This window comes from Barbatula barbatula (genome assembly GCF_947034865.1).
Source record: "Barbatula barbatula genome assembly, chromosome: 7".
In the NCBI taxonomy this organism is placed as follows: Eukaryota; Metazoa; Chordata; class Actinopteri; order Cypriniformes; family Nemacheilidae; genus Barbatula; species Barbatula barbatula.
Window position 1 is genome coordinate 22317702 of NC_136770.1, and position 22836 is coordinate 22340537.

General features: G+C 38.8%; 1 protein-coding gene across 2 annotated transcripts in view; it reads left to right on the plus strand.

Moving 5' to 3' along the window:
* The window catches only part of mtss1 (MTSS I-BAR domain containing 1), a 39350-nt gene extending 16911 nt beyond the window's left edge, over positions 1-22439 (plus strand). The window contains exons 4-15 of one of the 2 annotated variants that reach the window (XM_079460509.1): positions 9781-9865; positions 9986-10077; positions 10833-10907; positions 16835-16992; positions 17321-17428; positions 17612-17709; positions 17829-17919; positions 18911-19048; positions 19743-19899; positions 20404-20430; positions 20916-21187; positions 21330-22439. In XM_079460509.1, coding sequence (XP_079316635.1) covers positions 9781-9865; positions 9986-10077; positions 10833-10907; positions 16835-16992; positions 17321-17428; positions 17612-17709; positions 17829-17919; positions 18911-19048; positions 19743-19899; positions 20404-20430; positions 20916-21187; positions 21330-22304 — 2276 coding nt within the window. In that variant the 3' untranslated portion in view covers positions 22305-22439. The remainder of the gene's footprint in view (positions 1-9780; positions 9866-9985; positions 10078-10832; positions 10908-16834; positions 16993-17320; positions 17429-17611; positions 17710-17828; positions 17920-18910; positions 19049-19742; positions 19900-20403; positions 20431-20915; positions 21188-21329) is intronic. The other variant, XM_079460510.1, reaches the window with a different exon arrangement.
* Positions 22440-22836: the final 397 nt, after the last annotated feature.

Genomic DNA, 22836 nt, shown 5'->3' on the forward strand with positions numbered 1-22836 from the left:
CAGACCACACTGCAAACATTTCAAATACAGGAAGGATTAGCCAGTAGTGAAAGGACCTTAAAGTCCATCTGGATGTGTTTGCGAGGGTGTCTGCTTTACTGTAGTGAGAGTTAAGCCACAGGGAGAGCTTACCCTCTATGCCACCCCTCTCGACCCCAGCTGAGAGGGTTTGAGCATGCGGCGGACAGCTGTTTCATCCCACGAGCCCAAATGTTTACGTCATACAGCATTGTGTTAACAGTATCTAATCTCGCTGAACAGACTTTCTCAAGATACATGTAAGAATTTTAATTGGTTGTTTTGAAACTTAAACCGGTTTTAACTTGGGCTGTTCAGCAATTAATCGGGATTAACTGCATTCACAATAAAAGTGGTGTTTACACAATATTTGTCTGTGCACTGCGCATAGTCATTTTGTAAATATAAACGCATGACTATATTTAGGAAATATTTGCATGTATATATTAAAGGCGGGTGTCCGATTTCCGTATTTCGCTTGTTTAGACAAAGTCTTGAGCGCTGATGAAAGCGAAAGATGCGGTAGGAGTTTGTTTGTTTTGGTGATTTGAACATCAACAACCCAACAAAGAAATCATCATTTTTATATATAATTTAAATTATATATTAACATTAATTCATTTGAATATTTTTTCTAAATATATGCATGTATGTGTTTAAATATGCACCGCACAGACATATTAATATGTAAACACAAACTTTTATTCTGTATCCGATTAATCGTTGAACAGCCCTAGTTTTAAGACTTCAAAAATTGTATAAGCACATCTTTTGTCCTTAAGACACGAAGGTTGTAGCGTTCACAGCCTTTTTGGGACAAATAAGGTGCCAACATTGACCTGTATGGATTATTAGTAGATATGCTTGCATTGGATAGCAGCACTAATAATAAACAATACATTTTTTTGTATTTGAAGTATTTGTTTATTAAACGTAAGTATTTTTTGCATGGAAAAACCCTGCGTGTGAATCTTTTGTTTGGTGGCATCATGTGCATGAAAGAGCCTTGCGGCGGTTTTTGAAGACTTTGGGATTTTAAATGTTTTTTAAAGTGATTTTCTCTTGGGGAAGTCTTGGAGCACCTGACTCTCTGCCAGGGCTGTCGAGGTGTCGGTTACATAATTAAATTGGCAAACCGTTTCGTCTGAGGCAAGACTGCCTGTGGAGTTTTAAAGATTAATGTCATAGTTTTAACATGACGAAATGCAGTATGAGATTCATTGATGTTTAAATTCCAAAGAATAGTCCAACTATCTATCTACGTGTATTTACAGCGTGGGGCATAATCGAACACTGCCTCTCGACTTTTTACGACAGTCACTGTACATATTAGCCACATAAAAATGTAATGTGTGCTTACGATCTGCTGGCTGAGTTCTCATGGTTTACGAAAGTCAAGTTGCACAGGTTTTTTGTAATTTCTTACAGGTTCCCACTGGTTGCCACAATGAGCACTTCCGAGGAAGGACTGAGTTTGGGGAATTTTGAAACAGTTTTTCAGGAATTTAGCTTTGAGATACTTTACTACCATGTTGACACGATGTCCTTAAGCACACCCATATCATTGCACTTGTATAGACCCCTTTAAGGCCGACGTCACGCTTGCATCGCAAGCATTAGCTGAAAAAAAAAGGGTAAACTGAAGGCGGTCAATACAAACCAGCACAGATTCGGCAACATAAGGAGTTTAAAATATCATCTTGTTAGTGCCACAATCGACAGAATTCAGACTCCAATTTGATATTTCAACACATGCCTGCTGCCATTGCCAAACACTGAAGACAGTTAAACACAATAAAACGAGCAGACTGAACAGAAAAACGATCATAAAAAATGCTCCCGTTTCACTTCATAACACTTAAGATTAAAAAACGACTGTCTTTTGTTGGCCTGCATTATGATTTGTGTTTAAAAAATACCTCACATATGCCCAAATCAGAAACTGGGGAACAAGATAATTTCTCACGTAGCGTTAACTTTTGGACCCATAGCGTATACTAGCTAACTTTGTTAGTCATACATCTAGCAGTTAACTATCAGCCAAAAGCTAAACACAAAGGAAACTGTTTGAACAGCTTGCGTTTAAGTTAACTTATTCAAAAACAATCGCGGCCCTGGCCCTAGTGACCTTACATGTTAAAATATATTACGATTTTTTTTTTCTAAGCAGGCAAGAAAAACGTGCTGCCTAGCATTAGTAATGTGGTCAGGTGGATCTTTCTGCGCCCACCGAAGCTTGTCACAATGTTGACTAACAGTGAAGGCGTCTATAAGAGAGTTATTTTTCAGCTCAAAAGGTTTTTATGCCTTTATGTTGATTATACTAAGAAAATTGCCTGGAATATTCTTCAGAACATCACTCCACAGTTCTGGACTGTTCCACAATTAATCGCTTACAGAATAAAAGTTTGTGTTTACATAATATATGTCTGTGCACTGTATATGTATGTTGTATTTTTAAACACATATATTTATGTATGTATTAACTTTTAATCTGGATCCGATTCATCGTTGAACAGCCCTACACGTGGGTGAGTAACTAATACAAATAATGTTTTGGTGATATCAAGAGGACAGCCTTGTGTTTCTCAATAAACATATTTAGCTTCCCTTATAAATATCTAAATATAAAAGGAAAGGCGAGTGAATCATGAGCGGGCGTTGAATGTCGAGCCTGTGCTGGGGAGGAAGTCCGTGGGTGAAGTGAGTATGTGAGATCAGTGACGGACTTTGTACCACAGACACACTGCTTTGCTTTGTGCATGAGTGGGCAGCTGTTAAACTAGCGTTTACAGAAGAGCCAAAACAGTGTGAAGTTGATTTTGGATACGAGGACCCGCAGATAAGATGATAGGATGTTTCGAGAAGGCTGGTTTTGCTTTTACGTGTATAATACCCGAAGATAGTTGTCATAACACAAGCAGTGCTTCTGTCAAGTTTCGTAAAGGATAAAACCACAGTGCTTTTCGAGCACTTGAAGCCATGATGTCCACCGTTGAACACTTCTTGTTCTGAGAGACGCGTGTCAAAACCAAACCCAGATGTTAAACAATCTGTGCCCACAGATCATCTGCTTGCTAAGGAATTTCTCATTGAAAATCGCAACTCGTACGCTTGTACAAAACAAAGTGTTGTCAGTTCCCACCAAAATGTTCATTTGCGTCTGCTTTGCTCTGCTTGAGGGCATTTGGGTGGTGAACATTTTGAACTCGCATGACCCAGTGATCATCTTGAACATAAACTGCATTGAGCTTTTATCTTGTTCTGAGGCTCGTGACTCACTTGGAGAAGGGAACCAAGTGGTACAAACCCAAGCCTGTGATCCAGCAGAAAACCTCCTCTTTTCTCAGACACATTTTGGAGTGATTCAAATGTATGAGTCCATCTTTCTTTTAAGTCCAAGTTTAACATTTGTATGACGTTTCCACTTTCCAGTTAAATATTTTAAATATTCCAAATACCGTCACCAGATTGCTGCTTAACGGACATCTTGTGAAATTCAATCAGTTTGACTGTGCCAGCTCTCCTATGATTCACAAAACAAAATGACCTTTTGTGGCGGTGCTTTTTTTAAGCATTTCGCTATGATGGAGGGAATAGCCGGCTCTCAGTGCACCGATATGTTGATGTGCACCTTCTTGGCAGCGTGTACCAGCTCAAGTTATTTTCAGATTTCTTGCGATAGTTTTCGGTTGTAAGAAGATTTCAATCACTTCTGTGGCTCTGAAATGTCGTCCAAGTGGGAAGAATTTGAATTGTTTGTGTCAGGGGGAGTTATAACCTGAGAAACCTTTAAAACCAATATTGTATGGTTTAGAAAAGGATACAATAGACAAGAATGTGCGTACATGTATTCGCATTTTTATTAGCCTTGTGCCAAAATCTAGCGACTTAACTATGTAGACAGCATTTTAAGACAAAATTTGTTTTATTTACTGAAGGTTTTGAGTACATTCTGTTAAATCGGTTCATGATTTGATAACATCGTAAAACGTTGTATTTTGTATGCCAGGTTAGTAGTTGCCAATGTCACATTGTAAAGAAATACAACACGTGTTTTCAAAAGTGTATACTTTGATACTCGTTTTTTTAAAGGTTTGCTTATTAAGTTTGACTACAGCGTTGTTTAAATGCACCCAAATTTAACTTCTTTTTGTCAATATGTTTTGTTCCATCATCAATATCGACATCTGGCGTTCATTGGAATGCTTATTACGTTGTTGCATTGTTAGATAAGCAACATACTAACATAAAACTCACTTTGAGAAACGTCTAGTACATTTTCGTCAGGCTGTTGCATTCTCGATACATACATTTGTGTTGTGAAGGATGGATGATATAGAAAACGCCTTGAGGTCAGGAAGGACTGGCGACGCCTAGGAATGCCGAGACATCTTTGAAAAGTCAGATTGGAGAGGAAGTTTGTCCCCAGACGTGGTTTACGAGAGTTTCCTAACCCTTCAGTAAGGAAGGCAGCTGGCTGACCGTTTCCTTCTGTAACACACGAGCAAACCCCACAGCGCAGTGACCCGTAACCCCTCCTATTTTTGGCTTGAATTCGAACAAAAAAAAAACAGAAGCCACGTCTGAGCGCTTCCGTGACTCTTGGGTGCAATTAAGCGTATGAGGTCACTAGGAAAATAGTTTGAATGGAGTTTTGTTTTAAGCTTTTTGGAGGGAAAATGTTGCTATTTCATACTATAGACCGGTTTAGGTACAGGTGAATTATACCAGTGCACAGTGACACAGTTTTTGGCCACAGAATTGTTTAAGCATGCTGCGTGCTTCCATCAGGAGGTTTGCAATATATTATCCCTCTGAAGGGCACACATGACCTGAATGAAACTGTATTGGTAACCCTGAAGTCTACCGGTCGCATGATGGGAGGAGATTGTGCTGACGTTTTGTACTGCGTCTTCATCTAATTTCTTGATGCTTTATCTTACAGAATTACAGAAGTGTCACATTTATATTTCGGTTATTCCAAAAATCGCTATCAAATATATTTATCTTCGTTTCAGAAGAAAGATGTAAACAGCCATTTGATGCCCGTGTGGGTTATAAATATGTATATTTCTCTTGCATTGTGTGATATGTGCATGTCTATAACCGTTCCTCTGCAGTGTTATTGTTTGTCAACAGTTTCATAGAAGATGCGCATGTAATGCAGTTTACTTTATGCTAATCCGATTTGCTTGCAGGAGACCTTACGCCGTTTCATTAAGGGTCTCTTAATATTTAATTTCCTTACGTGGGGTCATTAAGGTTCAATGTTTTCACATGGATCATTTTTTAGAACAGAGCAGTTAAGCCCATCCAGTTTAGCCAACGGGTGTTTGCTGGCTGATGTCAGTACAGTGAAATAGCTTCTTTGGGTTTGATTCGAGCGTTTTTTTCGGAGTACGTCAGCATTATTTGACGCCTTAGAAGTTAAAAAAGGCGTATTCTTTTTCATTACTTCCAGGAGCAAAGTGTAAACGGTTAAAATTCTGATGCAACATTATGGTTTAGCATGACATTACATGTTATTTTAAAGGGATAGTTTACCCAAAAATGAAACTTCAGGCATTATTTATTCACTCAAGATGTATGCCTTTGTTTCTTCTGCAGTAATGGTTTGTTAATAGCAAGAATTCTCCCCTATACTGAAGTGTGACCAAAAAAGATATTTTTAGGAATGTTATTAACCAAACCATGGTAGTACCATTCACTTGCATTGGTTTTGTGTCCATACAATGACTACGTACAGTGAATGGGGACCACCGTTGTTCGGTTACCAACATTCTTTAAAATATATTTTGCGGAGGAAGTCAAACTGGTCTGAAATGATATGAGGTTGAGTAAATGATCAACTTTTAGAGATGTATTGACAGATATGGACTAAAATTATCATTTTGATTTTATGTGGTCTTAAGATGTGTCAGGTCAAGATAGAGATAGTTATCTCCCGCACTCGATTGCACGATCTTTTCATGTCCGGTGTTAACACACACCGGGGGTGAACACGCATCGGCATGTTCGTGGGGCTGCCCTGTTATTTTATATCCGCGCATGTGGCTGCGTGCGACCAAGGTGTTCTGTGTATGTGAATGAGCGCTTTTGTCCACAGACCGGCCTCCGTTAAGCATCGTATCACAGACAGCGCTTGGTACGGTTTCGTTCTGAATGAATATATTGTGACAGACCTGGGGTCGGAGAAACTCTATAGAAAACCTGAGAATGAAACACCAATGAGCTTTCTGTACTCTCTTCATACGGACAGCGTACGTGCAGGGAAATGAAATTGTGGCCAAGAAATGCTTTTCCGTTGAAGAAAACATGGAAAAGTTTATCACTCTTGAGCAAACACGTTTTTAGAGAAGCGATCTGTTAGGTGAGCGTTACTGTGCGTGTTGTTTTTCTAAGACGCTGTGTGAAAAGACTTGCATTGAATTATTTTCTAGTGGCACGACTGAGTGGAAAGTATTTGAATGATGACAGAAACACTGAAACCTACAGTCTCTCCGTCAGTGATAAAGACCGGCTTTGTGTTATTAAGAGGTTTAATGGGAATCATGCATCATATTGGCAAGAACTGTGAAGAACCTTTTTGTATTAGACCGAGAAGACGCCAGCACGCACGCTTGTATGTTTTGAATCTGTCTCTCATGGTCTCCCATTGTGGTTTGCAGTTTGTAAGATTTTGAATTGTAGTATTAATTTATCTTATGGCAGGTTTTGTAAAAACAAGTTTGCAAATGTTTTTAAACTTCATCGTACTATTCAAACTGACATGAGCACTTCAATTGGTTATTTATCAATGTATACTACAGCGATGATTATACTTGTGTATTATCCAGAAGACGTTTTAAGAAATTGTAAAATACACATCCGAATTATGGAATACTCCCAGAATATGCAAATGACCTCTTGGTTCTGCCAAATTGTGGCACATTTTGTAATGATAGTGGTGCTTTTATTCAATACAATTCAGAGGTATGTAATTTCAAACCTGTATACGACGTAGATATTTTGAGAAATGTCTCTGTGGTTTTGTGTCCACAATGGAAGTCAGTGGGGACCGATGTTGATCTGCTACCGAATATCGTTGTTGTGTGAAGTACCCCTTTAATATTAGAACTGTATTGGGAAAGCTAAAATATAATTAGCGCTATATAAATGATGCCTTCGGTTTCAACCTACTTTAAAAGTAGCAAAATTGTTCTGCATTGTCAAATATACTGTCAAAGTTTTATTTCCTTTGGCTTCCTTTTGACAGCTAGTTTTTAAACACCGTAGAAGCATAGAGGGAGGACAGGAAATTCTGAAGAAACTAAATGAATATGTAGTCACAAATAATAGATTCAACCTCACACAATAAAGCACGGTTAAGAAATCATTTGAACGCTTCCCATTGCGCTTCAGCCAAGCACAACAGTTGCTTTTAGTATGGATGGAAAATTGGCCACAAGAACAAACCGATTGTCACTATCAACTTGATCTGTTGTTCTTCTGAATCACTCCAAGGTGAGAATAATGAATTTCACACTGTTTTTATATTGGCGACAGGCTTGTTGGCAGTCCGCCCGCCTTTTGAAAGGGACTTACACACACATATCTGTAATTATAGCGCTAGAAAAGAATGATGTCGTCTCCTTTGTTGACGCCAATTGACTGACACCAGAAACATTTGATGATGTTTAATGTCCCCTCCCGCTCACATAGCTTGCGGAAAAATCTAGTGTGAAATGTCACGGTAGTAACGCTCATTGAGCATGTGCCCGAGGCGTCAGGGTGTGACGGGCCTCCTCACCTCTGTGCCCAGCTGAATGAGTTCACGTTAAAACATCTGCGGCGAATATCACGCGTGCAGAGACAAAAAGATGTGCATGATCCGACACGTCTGGGTTAACTCCTGCGGTTTTGTAGTTGAAGATGAGTCGGATCTTAGAGAACCTGATGCACACACACGGCCCCCGGCTACAAACCTGGGTAATACATATTAGGAAGTAACAGGTAAACGGTTAAAAACGTAAAACAGAAAATGCTGTCAAGGATAACCTTTACATGTAATGTGTGCTACAAGTTAACACAGGCCTCTTTAAAGAAAAATGTATTTCTTCTGCGGAGCTGCAATGTGTAACTTTCATCTCGGTTTCAAAAAATGAAACCAAGGTTACTTTACAAGCTTGTTTAACGCGAGTTAGTCAATGTGTGAATGTGAACGTTAACATATCCAGAAACTGTTTATTAACAAATTCTCACGTTTGAATAGCGACCATACAACGATAACGTAGAATGCCTTTGTTCTCTCTGCGTCTCATAGTGACATCGGTGGTAAACATGCGAATGTGACGCATGGTTGACTGGACGCGTTGAGTTTGAAATCCGAATTGTCTGGGACGAAGCATAAGTGTAAATCATTATTATAAGCTTACCAATCGGGCACTTTTTTGTATTTGCTCATTATCTTTTAACATTTTACAACTCATTATAATATCTAAGAATTATTATATATAAATATAAATGATTATAAATAACGCCCATACCGTGCCTATAGTCAATAGTTCAGTAACTAACTCATTGTTTTTTGTACTTTCTGTTTGTTCACTTCTGAATTATAACAAAAATATTTCAAGTATCTCTATAGCTATTTTGTTATTTCAGTTATTTGGATTAATTAGATAATTGTACATTTTATGTTCACGGCTAAGCAGGTTAATCGATGTAATAATGCATATTTAAACCAGTTTAATGGCTTTCTGAAATTAAATGTATTTTACTTGTAATTTATCACGGAGAATGTGCTGGTAAGCTAATCCATCTCTTTGTTTAGGTGTTAACCTGAACCATTATGAAGTAAATACTTAAAGCTGAATTTAATCACTGATGTGAGACCAGTTTTACTGGCTGCGCTCCTGCATGTGTACTTGTCCAGAAATGTAGCTGCTTATGTTTTTCTCGGTTGAATTTTTGCCTTCAGGTCAAATGAGGACCGTCAGTTTCGGTTTCAAGCAAAATAAGCTCATTTTCAGCTGTTTTGCGCAAATACAGGATATAAAAGTGACAGAGAAAGGAATTCCTCTAGATTAATGCTCTTTTCGCTTCTGCAGATCTTCTCTCGCTCTCTCTCTCTTCCTATTTTTGTTCTTTAAATGAACCCTTCTTGGACGAGTTTTGTGTTTTGATAGGAGATCGGTAAAGATGTCTGTGTTGCGGGTCAGACTCAGAATGCTCTGACTGTGGCGGGTACAAGGCCTGTACTAAACTAAATAAGGCCAGAGGTGCTTCAAGTGCTTCCCATCGTGCTTTGTGTGTGGTTAGAAAGCAGAGAGATTTTAACCAGCTACAATATGAATGTTATTGAAATCAAAATGGACTGATGTGTCCTCTTATTCTTATTGTGAACTATTCATTGGTGCATGTTATTCCAGAGTAAAAAAAGCGTTTGTCTCCAGTCTGCGTTTTCTCTCAAATGAGTATTGTGTCACATTACACAAGTAAATGTTTAGGAAATTTTGTGTGCTGATTCAGTTACACGTTTCTATGAAAGATAATGGTCATGCTGCAAGCTGTGTACAAAATCAAATCTATTTAGGTTCTTATTAAAAAAAAGAAGGTAAGAGAGGAATAGAAAGAAATGAATGCGAGAAGATGTGTAATGATATTTTTCTGCTGTTATGTTTTTCCTCCAGGCTTTTCTCAGTTGTGAGCGCAAAATGGGTAATCATGAGATTAAGAAAAATGACTTAAATCCTGTTTTACCTCCATTTTGTCTTCTAGGAGCAACAAAAGAGATTGGATCTGCTTTGACCAGGATGTGCATGAGACAGAGAAGCATCGAGAACAAACTCAAATTGTTCACCACGTAAGACTCTTTAATTGGGTTTTCTTTTTCATAAGATGATTAGGTTTAATCAAAGTTTATTATGTGTTATGAAACACATTGTGCGCAGAACTTTAATCTCTCTGTGTATGTGTGTTGCAGGGCCCTTATGGATAACTTGATAGCTCCTTTAGAACTGAAGATTGAGGAGTGGAAGAAGGTTTCCAGTCAGTTGGATAAAGATCATGCCAAAGGTATCAGCCTCTTTCCCTATGTGATATAATCTGGATTCCATGGGTTTAGTATTTTTAAGAGGAATCATTTTGTGACCCAGGAGGTAAAGAATCGTTTTAATCCTTTACTTGGGACTGCTTCGGGCTAAAGATATTCCTTCTTGAAGACCAACACTGTCAGATGAACAATCCTGTTAGCTGTGTTTGGTGAACGCTATTAATAATTACATTGCTTTTCTCTGCGGGAGGCACTCGGAACGTTTTTATTACAGTACATGATGGATCATTAATTCATAAGAATAAACCATTATATGTCATCTAAAAGATTAGTCGGTCAATTACTGCCTGCATCATAGACTTGGCCTGCAACTCCCCAGTAAACATGCCCGTACACCCACACGATATTCCAATCGTTTTCCTGAGGTCACGGTGGGGTTCGTTTCATTCTACATCAGTTTGAAGAACGTATTAGTGATGTTTGCTTAGATAAGCATCATTCATGTGGCTCATACTTGGGGGTTAAGGTTTAAACAGACCCTTGTAGGCTGCCATTGAAGCCATATCCAGAGATATGCCATATCCATATCCTGGGGTTCAACCACATAGCAACAGACTAGAAACTATGAACACCTTAGCAACGGCATGCTGTAGCAAAGGCCTGGAAAACACCTTGACTTTGGCACGGGCACCTTTCCCAAAACAGACATGGACTGCCTTTCATGTTTCATGCTCGTACGGAAAAGGCTAAAGTTTTCTTTCACCTCTTTTGTTTTTAGAATATAAAAAAGCACGCGCGGAGATCAAGAAGAAATCCTCCGACACAATAAAACTACAGAAGAAAGTTAAAAAAGGTAAGAACCATCTATACCGGTTGTGAGGTCATTTATTAGAGGAACATATAAGAACACCTTTGGTAAATAGGGCTGTAATTTGGTTTTGTGGTCGCAGAAAGTCCTTATCATCTTTTCAGACACACACACACTCATGTTTCTCCTTCAGGTCTCTTTGTGTAAACACAATAGGACATGCCGGTGGCTTCTGTTGGAACCACACCCCATGTTGTCATAGTACCACGCCTTGTGTTGTCATAGCAACATCCTTTCCAATCTTGTCCCTGGTTAAACTGAACATGATATGTGAAATTGTTTCTCAGCTTTGTTAAAACACGCGACAAATATTGTAGTTACCCATACGGGAAAATTCTTGGCATGATCATAAATGAATATTAAGCAACAGAAACTAACTAAAGCGATCAAGAACGTGTCATATTTGTCTCAGAAATGAAAAAGTATTACAAACCGTTGGACGTTATTATCACGGTAAACCCATCAAACCGGTAATCATCATATCCCTACATGGACATATTTGTTGTACTGCCTTAGATGTGTGGTGATTTAAAAGTAGAATAAAACTAATTATATAAAATATTTTTTATGTAATACAGTGATCTAAGTCGATACATATCAAAAGATCAATTAACGTGAACAATGAACAAAAACTTAAAGTACAATGTTAGGATACATTATGATAATGAGAATTTAAAGAACAAAATGTCCTTTATTTTCAGAGCAATTGTCTCGATGCAAAACTAAAATGTAGGTTTTGGTATGCCTCATTTCTTAATGCAAAAATATCATATTCTTTTGCGTTATAAATAGCCCCAAACTTGTTTTCGACCCTTTTTAATAGGCAGTTAAAGGATATTTGATTATAATTTGAATATCATTTACATAACTTTAAGTGTTAGAAACAAGGTTAAGATGGAAGGAAAGTCACGGCTATGTTCTGCTGTGAGGTTGGTGATGAAATGGATTTGAGACGGGATAAAAGAAGGAGCTCTATGTACAGCATTCAGATGCGTTCTGTCATCATAGTGGGTGACGACCGCTTTACATTTAGTCATTTTTACATTTTACTTTTGCTTTACTGTGCATGTGTGTGTGTGTGTAAGTGGACAGCAATAAGAGACTTGAACAGTCATCGAACGTCTGTTTGAGTGGTCACTGCTACCTTTACTGCGCATCCGCTCTCACAACAGTACCAGAGGACATGATCAAATGATTTTTGTGGATTGAAACATAAATGTGATCATAGACTGAAAGAATGGTATGTTTTACTATGTTGAAAAGACGAGGCACCAGGCATCTATTTGCAGTTTAGGGTTTTTATCATCAGGAATTGATATGACTAATTGATGAGTTTATGCGGACGTGTGCTAAATGTGTTTGATAGATTGTCACCAAAATAGTGTATAGCACAAACTACGCTATCAGAGCGGAAAGAGGTCTCACGTCCTTCCTGTCAGTGACATGTCATCTTTCCAAACATTGCATACATAGACTCAAGTGCATTTTGAAGTTGTGTGCAACTGTGCATGTACACATGTGTTTGTATATACAGCCGCGGACAAAAATGAAGAGAACATTTCTGGTTTTCTTTTTTTATTATTGTTTATAGACACTTGTTTACGAAAGATATTTTTTTACCATATTTTAAATACACATATTGTTTCTGAAAAGAAACTGTGAAAATAACAGAAAAGATGTTCTGTATTTTGTCAGACCTCAAATACTGCAAAGAAAACAAGTTCATATTCACTTTGAAGCAACAGTAATGTTTTTCAATGTATTTAGGAAAAGTTCAAAATAATTTTTTGCACGTGATAACCTGGATTTCTATCACAGTTTTCATGTGTCTTGTCATGCTTTCACATTGCTGTTGGATGACTGTCACTCCCGAGGTTTGAAATGCAACAGACGCTGGACGGGAATGGCCACAATAGATCAAGAAATGCTGATGTACATCCATAAAGTCTTAAATAAATCAATCAAATCATATTCTTGTCCTTAAGAGAGACCTTTGATATAACAAGTCCTCCGATTTGTGGGAGGATGAGAAAAACACAGTCATGTCCTGAGGTCAGTATTATAAAGTCTGATTCATCGGATGGGGCTGAATGATTCGGTGATTCAGAGGTGATTCCATAAACCTATCCGGGTGCTGCTATGACAGATTGGGAGAGAATTACTATAACACCATGTCTATACTGGATGCGATGCAACAAAAGACAAAAGAATGCATTCGAACCCATTTTAATTGTACATTTTGGCCACACTGGATGCAGCGCGACAAGCCTTGTCACGTCACATCGCACCACGCCGTGTCCGGTGTAGACACAGTGTAAATATGGCATCTAGAACCCTGTTGCCTCTTGAAGTACACATTTATCTTTCTATACCACATATATGTTCTACTCTGAGGTCTATAGGGGGAGACTGAGCTAAACTGAATTATTAAAACACATGCACATTAGTATTCCTATAATGTTGCGGGTCTGTTTAAGATGGTGTGAAGAACAGTCTCTGAAGAGATTGCCTGACAGCCCCTCGCTTGCCTTTTCTTTCCACATCATTGTTAGATCACGGCTGTGTCCTCATTTTCTCTTTGCATACTATACTTTTCTACTTCTGCAGGACACAAGAAGATATAAAAAAAGGCTGGTTCAACATTAGACCTTATTGACTTCTATAGGATGGACAGTCAATATTTTTTCAAAATATCTCGTTTTGGGGTTCAACAAAAGAAAGGCTCTTAATGTTAAACGTCTCTGCTCCCAGAAAACCTGCACACCTGCCTTCATGATGTGTTTATGGAAAGGCGTTTGGTGGTGACATCATTGCTTCCTAGCACATGGGCTAAATGGAGGGCATGTTTCTCTGACACACACGCACACACTCTTACCCCTTCGTCTGAAGAGCCTAAATATTCTCTTTAAATGAAGACTTTGGTTTAACGAGTATATACCGTGTCATTCCCACCACAACACCAAAACAGCCGGCTCCTCCTAATGGTTTAGGCTTTTCCTCCTGATTTTGCTTCATTATAAAAAATGGCTTGTGGTTTACGTTATTTTGCGCTTTGGTTAACTCACAACAGTTTCTTCGCACGCGCCTGACCCCCACTTAACTTCCAGTTTGTGTTTGGCTAGTGTCTAATAGTATAACACTTGATATTTAATTTGTTTATATTTATTGGTGTTATTATTTTACTGTATAATAATTGTATTAAATAAACGATTTGTTGAATGGGTCCTGTTTGGTCGCAAGCCGTGGGATTTATCAACAGACCTACTGACCTTTACACTTTCTCTGACCCCGTCCATAAGCTGCTCCTGCCCGACCTGAATTCATGTCATGCCTTGGCTTCAGGCCGTGTATGAAGATGTAATGGTCTTAACAGCACACATACTACAGCACAAGGTCATTACACTCAAGGGCTGAGGTTCCCATTCATGCCCGGAAGGTCAAAACATTTAATTGGGTTTCGCAACCGTAACAAAAATTGCTTAATCCTAAAAACGCATACGCAGCACTTAATGGATTTGCAGGGGTTGTTGAGGTTCAGTGCACTGAGTTATGGTCAGTAATGTGGTTTTGTGCAATATTCATTTTAAGTGTTTATTTGGTCTTTAGAGGTTAAGTTCACCCCAAAATCAAATCTGGCCGAGCACAAATTAATGTATTTTGGTGACATCCCAGAGTTTTTTCAGTCGTCCTCATAGACATAGTGGTTCTAGTTGTTGCCAACATTGGTCCATCCACTCATAGTGGCTCAATTGATCTTTTTTAAAGCGACGAGAGTGCTTTTTTGTGGAAGAAAACAAACCAAAATAATGACTTTAATTGATATATTCCCCTCTGTCTGGTCAGTCTACGGTACACGTTTAGCACTTTGACTCATTCGCATTCTGACCAACAACCCGGAAGCACAACTCTGTGTTTACAAGAAATGTTTACGCCTTGTTTACGCTCCTTTTTTAAATCATGCAAACAGTTTGGTGTGATGTTATTCTTAACCATGGCCACATGCAGCTGATCACCTGAGGTTATTGATAGTAATAAGGACATATGAGGGCAGTTTTGTGTGTATCCTCCAGTAGCCCCCTGCACACAGCTGTCAGGACATCTCCTGTCGGTGGAATGCTGAAAATGTGGCCGTGTGTATTTTTACGGAGCGACTCGCCCATGCTTACAGCTGCAAGACTTTCGCACGCGCTCTTAAGTTCAATTTGAGATCTTTTCAATAAATGGCTAAATAAATTTTAACCAGACTTTTGTCTAATTTGCAAGTAATTGGTGAACTTAAAACTCTTAAAATGAACTAATAATAGATGGTTTGTGGACTGAAGGTAACTTCAGGTCTGTGTTTGTTTATCGTTCTGGCTAGTAATATAACTATTTATATTTAATTTATATTAATATTGATGTATATTATTATTTTATTGTGTAGTAATTGTATTAAATAAAAGATTTGTAAAATTTAGTTGAATATCAGTTTGACTGAATAAACAATTTGTTGAATGGGTCGTGTCACATTTAAAGAAAACATTGATATCTCGGCTAAACTTCCATATTTTGAATTTAGACTAAGAAACAATTCTTCTTGGTTTCTTTTGCTTGTTATCAGAAATAATCTACAGGCATTCTATTGTTTGCGTATGTGTTCTGGAATTTAATTTCTGTCCACAAACACGTGCATGCGCAGTGACGTATGATTATGTTATTGCTATGAAACTGTATATATGATGTCTAGGATCGTTCCTTTTATGAAAAAAATCTATGTAATGTATGGAAAAGGAGAAACGGAGAAACTGCACAATTTGATACGTGAATATGTGAAGGAACACATGAAACATGAGCACATTTGTTGATTCGTATCAAGTGTTGGCAGCTCAGCCAATAGGATTGAAGAGACGTCATATTGTAAAAATATTTGCCTTAGCTCTAAAAAATCTTGTATTATATATCATGATACAGAAAATACATGATATTAAGGGGAGTATTGCGTTGACTTTAAAGGGATAGTTCGCCCAGAAATGAAAATTCTGTCATGAATTACTCACCGTCAAGTTGTTACACACATGTATACATTTCTTTGTTTGGTTGAACGCAAAGATATTTGGAAGAATGTTTGCAACTGAGATTTCTGGGACATCGTTGACTACCATATTAGAAAAAAATAAAATGGTAGTCAAAGGTGCCCTGGAACTGTACGCTTTCCTAAATTCTATGAAATATCTCATTTTGTGTTCAACAGAAAAAAATCATACAATATTCTTTCCTACTATGGTACTCAATGATGTCCCAGAAATGTCATTTCTAATATTGCTAATATATTTCCAAAAATCTTTCTGTGTTCATCAGAAAAAAAAAACTTGAGGGTGAGTCATTGATGACAGAATTTGTATTTTTGGATGGAGTTTCCTTTTAAGTAGTTTCCATCATACACATCTTTTCTTTGACTTAAATTAAATTTACTTTCAGCATCTTTGTGTAAATTCTATTGGCATTCGCTTAATTGTATATTATAACACAGATTCAATGTTGTCAACTACCGTGCTTAGTCGATGTCAACGTTTAAACCCATACCGTTCAGTCAGTGCTGTGTAGTAACACTCTAGGAGGTATTATAGGAAGTGAGGCCTGTCTCTGTCAGCTGTGCTTGAAATGAAACACATGCACACCATAAACACCACCTGTGCGCTCTTACTATAGTTAATGTCAATGCTGTTACCATCCAGAACACGACCATAGATCTGTCGTCATGCCTGAATGTGATTAGTCAATGGAATGAGCTCAGAGACGCTCTCAGAATGATGGCTTGAGACTGATGATTTTGCAGTAGTCATTTGCATGGGTTCAAAAACATTGTGAAGCGCAGGTTGTACTGCCACCTAGTGGCAAAACATCATTCTGATCTTTTCATTGGTTCGTCGTAGGTAAAGACGAGGTGAGGATGCAGCTGGACTCGGCTCTTCAAGACGTCAACACGCGCTACGCTGTGCTGGAGGAGACGGAGAAGAGAGCCGCGTGTCGAGCACTTATCGAGGAAAGAGGACGTTTCTGCTCCTTCGTCACAATGCTCAAACCCGTCCTGGTGAGAGTTTGAACAGGGCATTACAGTTGGTATTAATATCTGTTTTGAATGATTTGGTCACCTGTGGATGACAGTACAGAAATGTGAGCATGTTGAAGTTGAAAGTTAAAACATCCTTATTGGCTTGATGCCCGGCCACTTATTATTTGATCACCGAGTGTTAATAGAGGATGTCATTTTCTCTGGCGGTTTATTTGTTGTGCAGGTCGCTTGATATTCAGTTTGCAAAATATTCAGGCGTCTTCAATTTCATATACGATACATCACTGTCTAGCCACATTTTGATGGCGGATTAGTCATACCTCGATATTGTCTTCCATCCTGTCAGGACGAGGAGATAAGCATGCTGGGGGAGGTCACTCACTTACAAACGATTCTGGAAGATCTTGGCACCCTGACGACCAATCCAAACACACTGCCCCCTGCAAGTGAACAGGTAATGTGTGTCTTAGATAGAAATAAAGTTGTGTGTCCTGTCTCGCGTTCCTGATGTCCTGTCTTGCTCTCTCTGATGCCCTTTCATCCTGCTCTCTTCGCTGTTGTGCAAGTTCATTCTTACTCTTTATTATGTGGCGTTTTGCTCTCACTGATGTTTTTGTTTTTCGTTTTCTTCATGCAGGTTATTCTCGATCTTAAAAGCTCTGACTACAGCTACACGTATCAGACTCCGCCTGCGTCACCTAGCAACACGTTATCACGCAAGAGCAGCATCAGCAGGTATGTTGAGAGAAACAAATAGTAACTAAAGATTTAAAGCAAGCTAAGGATCCTTGTGGGTTTGATATTTTGAGAATTTTACCCGTCAAATAAAAGGGACATGATCTCTCTTTCTTCAGTACCTACACATCCGTACGTCATGTTCCTTCATTGGACTCCATATCAAGTGCAGTCGATGGGCTTCACCTGCGACCACCAGACGTAACACAGGTATCACAGAGAAACGATGCAAGTCCATTTTTCCCCCTTTCTTACCGGTGCGAAACTCTTATCTAGAGCTACAAAACTCAAATGGTTTGAATGCACATTCAGCATCATTAAGCCCGAATAAATGCCAAATCTAGACCCCCCCATCAAGAAAACAGAAAATGAGAAACGGGACTATTTGTGGATTTGTTTACATCAAGCTGTGTATGTTTTCAATGCTAATATTTCACTTCACAATACCAGTGAAGTTAAAGGTTTAGAGATCCAAAGAGCATTTGACCTGGGTTTGGGTACGACACCGTCTAATGACGTTTCTCTTCTTGCATTTCTCCCTGCTCCTCATCTCCACCCCTCAGCGCTCACGCAGTCCTCTCCTCCTGCCGGGAGGAGAGGAGGGCGCTCGCTCACACAGCAGTTCTCCCACAATCCTCCGCACCGCCCGTCGCGGGCCACACCCACGCCACAGGAGCACTGTGAGCATCGACTCGGTGTCGTGCTGTGTGTTAACTGTGAATGGACTGTCAATGACTATATCATCACTGCATGTACTTTTGTACACTTGCCTCTAGTGGCTCAGAGAGCTCCCTCTGCAGGCCATTACAGAAGTGCACCTTTTGATAATCCGTTATGGAATATTTATGGATTGTTCCATCATTCATACATTTTATACTTTTTTTTAATGGAAGTTGTGTGAAGAATTGTGCGCAGTAATGTAATTCCACATCTTTTGTGTCTGTCTGCAAGATTTTTTCGTTCTAATATTTAAATCATTTCCATATTTTTTCAACATTTATATTTTTTTCAGGGTCTGACAATAATTGACCACCTGATCGTAAACTTAAATGTCACATCCGTTGTATCATGTCCCCCCTCTGTGTTAACACAAAAGCACACTAACTGTTATAACCTGCATGGCTGCTTCTAAAACGACTATTTTTTCCATTGCCTGTCCTGTGTTTTATTGGAATAATAATAAACTCTGTTCTTGCTGTAGGATCAAAGTGGCATTAACATCCAGGCTTGGCAAGGTCCAAAGGCCCCAGGCACAGAGAACGGTACCTCCATGCCCCCACCACACAAAGTGTACAGTGGTCATGAGGACAGATCCAGGACGCTGTCCACCTCCGGCAAGGTAAATTCTTGTTTTTTGTACAGAATTGACGAAGGAATTAAGTATTTTATACAGTTAAGGGTTTGTGTTTGTTTATAACTCTCGGCATATTGTGTTCCACAATTCTTTTAAGTATAACATTTACACAAGTAAAAATAATAGCACACCTAGCTATGCGTGCATTGATCTATTAGAGGACGTTTAAAGCGGAGTCTGTTCTGGAAATGGCTGAATTAATTGCAGAAAATTGTGAAGAGGAAAAAGTCTGATTTAATTTTGCATGAATAACTTCCTTGTGAACACTGTCATTTTTCTGCATGGTATTATTAGCTTAAGTGTGGGGTGATATTAAAGTAATAAAGGTCTGGTGCAGTAATATGATTGCGATGGAGATTAAAATGGAGCTCATTTCAATGAATAAAATCAAACCTCTGGAGTGTCCAACGGCAATGCGAAAGACCGACAGCATGACAAGACGCAAGAAAACTGATCAAAATCGAGGTTATCACACAAACAAAATTTTTCCTAAATAGTACAATTAACTATTGTAATGCTTTGAAGTAAATATGAACCTTTTTCTTTTCTTTCATTTTCTGCAATGAATTAAATGAAAATATGAAGTCTTTGCCACGTAATGAAAAAATGAATAAATGCAATGACCGTGAGTTCATAATTTTTCTCTTTAACTCCGATTGGCTGTCATCCCTCTCCATAGCCACAGACAGGCAGAGATCAGCTGACTCTTGGGCTGGGAGGCGGGCTTAACTCAGAAGCTCCTCGGACCAGCCGAGATTCCCTCCATTGCTCCAGTGGATACAGCACGCAGACCACTACACCGTCGTGCTCGGAAGACACCATACCCTCACAGCATGGTCAGTATCCAGTATCCACACACATGCACACTTCAACACATATGCAGAGAGATCTTAAAGCTATGTGTTTTACTTTCGCTCATTTTGTTTAAACCTATTTTTCAGTTTCTTAAGGCTAAAATACACTACAAGACTTTTGCCCAGATTTTCAGTCTTGATCTGGATGCAATTTTGCAGATTTGATCAGTTCGTGTGTTTCTAAGTGTATGATGTCTAGTTAAAAATAATCTGTTCAGATATTTAAAGTCTTGTAGTGTATTCGAGCCATAAGTGTAGCGCTTTTGACCTAAACACAATTTAGCAACGTCACATTTTACATTTCTTATGCTCAATAGAGACCATAATCTGATTTGTGGTTTGGGAATCACATTTGGCTTGTGACATAAAATAATCATTTTATATTAAATATGATGTTCTTTTGCATATCACGGACACATATTTTCGCCAGTGCGTATTTTGGGCCTTTTGTATGTATGTTAAATGTACTTTATTGTTCTTTTACAGCGATAAAGAAAGAACCACCTCTATATGGTAGGTTTCTGAATGTCATTGCACAGACTGACTTGATTTCTCTCATTGTGTTCATATGCAAATAATCAACAGCATTAAATGTCATTTCTTAAGAGGAATCCATGTCATGTCGCAGGCGTACGCTTGTTTAAAGACTGTTATATGCTTTATCAAGTATAATCATGAGATTCTTGCATCTTATTGGCTGTCATCTCTGTTGTCCATATACTCATATCATGAGTTAAAACACAGAGCTCACAGTTTGTGCAAGTCATTTGTATCCATTTTACTATATAAAACAATGAAAAATTATGTTTTATGTTTATAATGTCATGTGTACTGTCAGTTTTATTTTTCAATGATCACTGCCTGAATATATAAATTCAACTTTCATTGTCTTCTAGCTTCTATTAGAAAACAACATATCTTTTTTTTATCGATTACTAAAGACTACAATAAAGCTTGTTTTAATTGGACGCTTTCTTTTTATTTTGTCTCCCTCCCAGATTATGACTATATCTCTCTTCATGGTGGAGAAGATGGCCACAGTCAGTCGGATTTTGACAAATCATCTACGATTCCTCGCAACAGCGACCTGAGTCTGAATTACCGCAAAATGTTTCAAAGCAAGAGGCCGGCGTCCACCGTCAGCCTGCTGATGGATCCCGAGCCTATAGGGCCCCACACGGCAACCATTCGCCGTAAACCCTCCAGCAAGCCCAACATTCGCCGTGGAACCATCAGTGGAGGAGTTCCCATACCGATCTCAACACCACAGGTATTTCAGGATTAAATGAATGCACATTTTGTATATCTATTAAACATAACTATTTATCATAGTTGTTGTTTTGTTTACAAACAGTATGTTTAAGTACAGTATGAAAGTTCAGTATGAAAATCGCTTTTATCTTCACTCTTAGGTCCCACTGAAGGCGTCTGTTTCCACAGTCGGTCTGAGCGGAAGCGAGGAGGCCGTGTGCCCGACAGGCGTGATGCAGAGTAACCGCCTTCCTGGATCAGATCTGGCTCACACCAAACCTAACCTCTGCACGTCCACCCAAAGCCTGAGCGCCATGCCACCACCGTACTATTCCATGTTCCCCGGGCAGCCACCGGTGGGCGGCACAGAGCATCTCTATCAAATGAGCAAACAACAGCAATATGCACTGCATCAACAACAGCAGAGGCAGTATCAACAACAGTCTCATCAACAACAGTCTCAGCAACAACAGCAAAATAATCAACAACCACAGCAGCAGCAAAATAATCAACAACAACAGTACAGACAACCGCAGCAACAATACAGTCAACAACCGCAGCAACAATACAGTCAACAACCGCAGCAACAATACAGTCAACAACCGCAGCAACAATACAGTCAACAACCGCAGCAACAATACAGTCAACAACCGCAGCAACAATACAGTCAACAACCGCAGCAACAATACAGTCAACAACACCAGCAATACAAACAACAGTACAATCAACAACAACAACAATACAATCAACAACAGCAGTACAATCAGCAACAACAATACAATAAACAACAGCAATGCAATCAGCAACAACAATACAATCAACAGCAGCAATATCAACAACCGGGACATCAAAAAGAGCTCCAGCTGAAGTTTAAACAACTGAAGGATCAAGCACATGCTTGTCAACAGCAACAGAATCAACAGCAGCCACCGAACGCGGCAGTTCACAATTCCAACATGCCGACCGAAAGCGGGCAGCCCAACTTGACCCAACCTGCTGTGAACCGTTCCGACAGCGTTCCCGATCCGGGCAGCGGAGGTGACATGCTGGGCATGATCCGCAGAGGAGTCAAACTTCGTCGGACACTTACCAACGATCGTTCGGCACCTTTCATCACACCCAACCATTTCAACTGAACTTTGATCTTTTAGATTTTTACTGTTGTGTGGCTTTGCGACTTTTCCTTTCACAACATTTTTTATTTGGTGACATTTGCGCATACTTTCATTAAGTGGAGAAAAAAACTGTTCATTTATGAATGATTCCTGCAACAAGATATTTCCGGTTCTGGAAAATCCGTTTTGATTTATCTACACTGTGCTTGAAGATCAAACTTTGTCAGACTTGGAAAAGTTGTAGATGCAGTGTCCGTGCGAAAGTCACCTCGATACGTTAAAGTTAATTCTGCAGGATGTTTGCTTCAAACATATAAACTGATATATAGATACAGATATATATATATATATATATATATATATATATGTGTGTATTTAGATTTACAGATTGATTGCTGAGCTTAAGGTATATAAAATGTATTTGTTTATGTTGTATTTGCGGAAGAAAAGCACTCAGACTTCTGGTTAGAGATCAAAAACCTCTGTATATATTAGCGAACTGAGAGACTGTTGTATTATTCTTGTTTTTTGTTCATTTCGGAAATTACAAAAA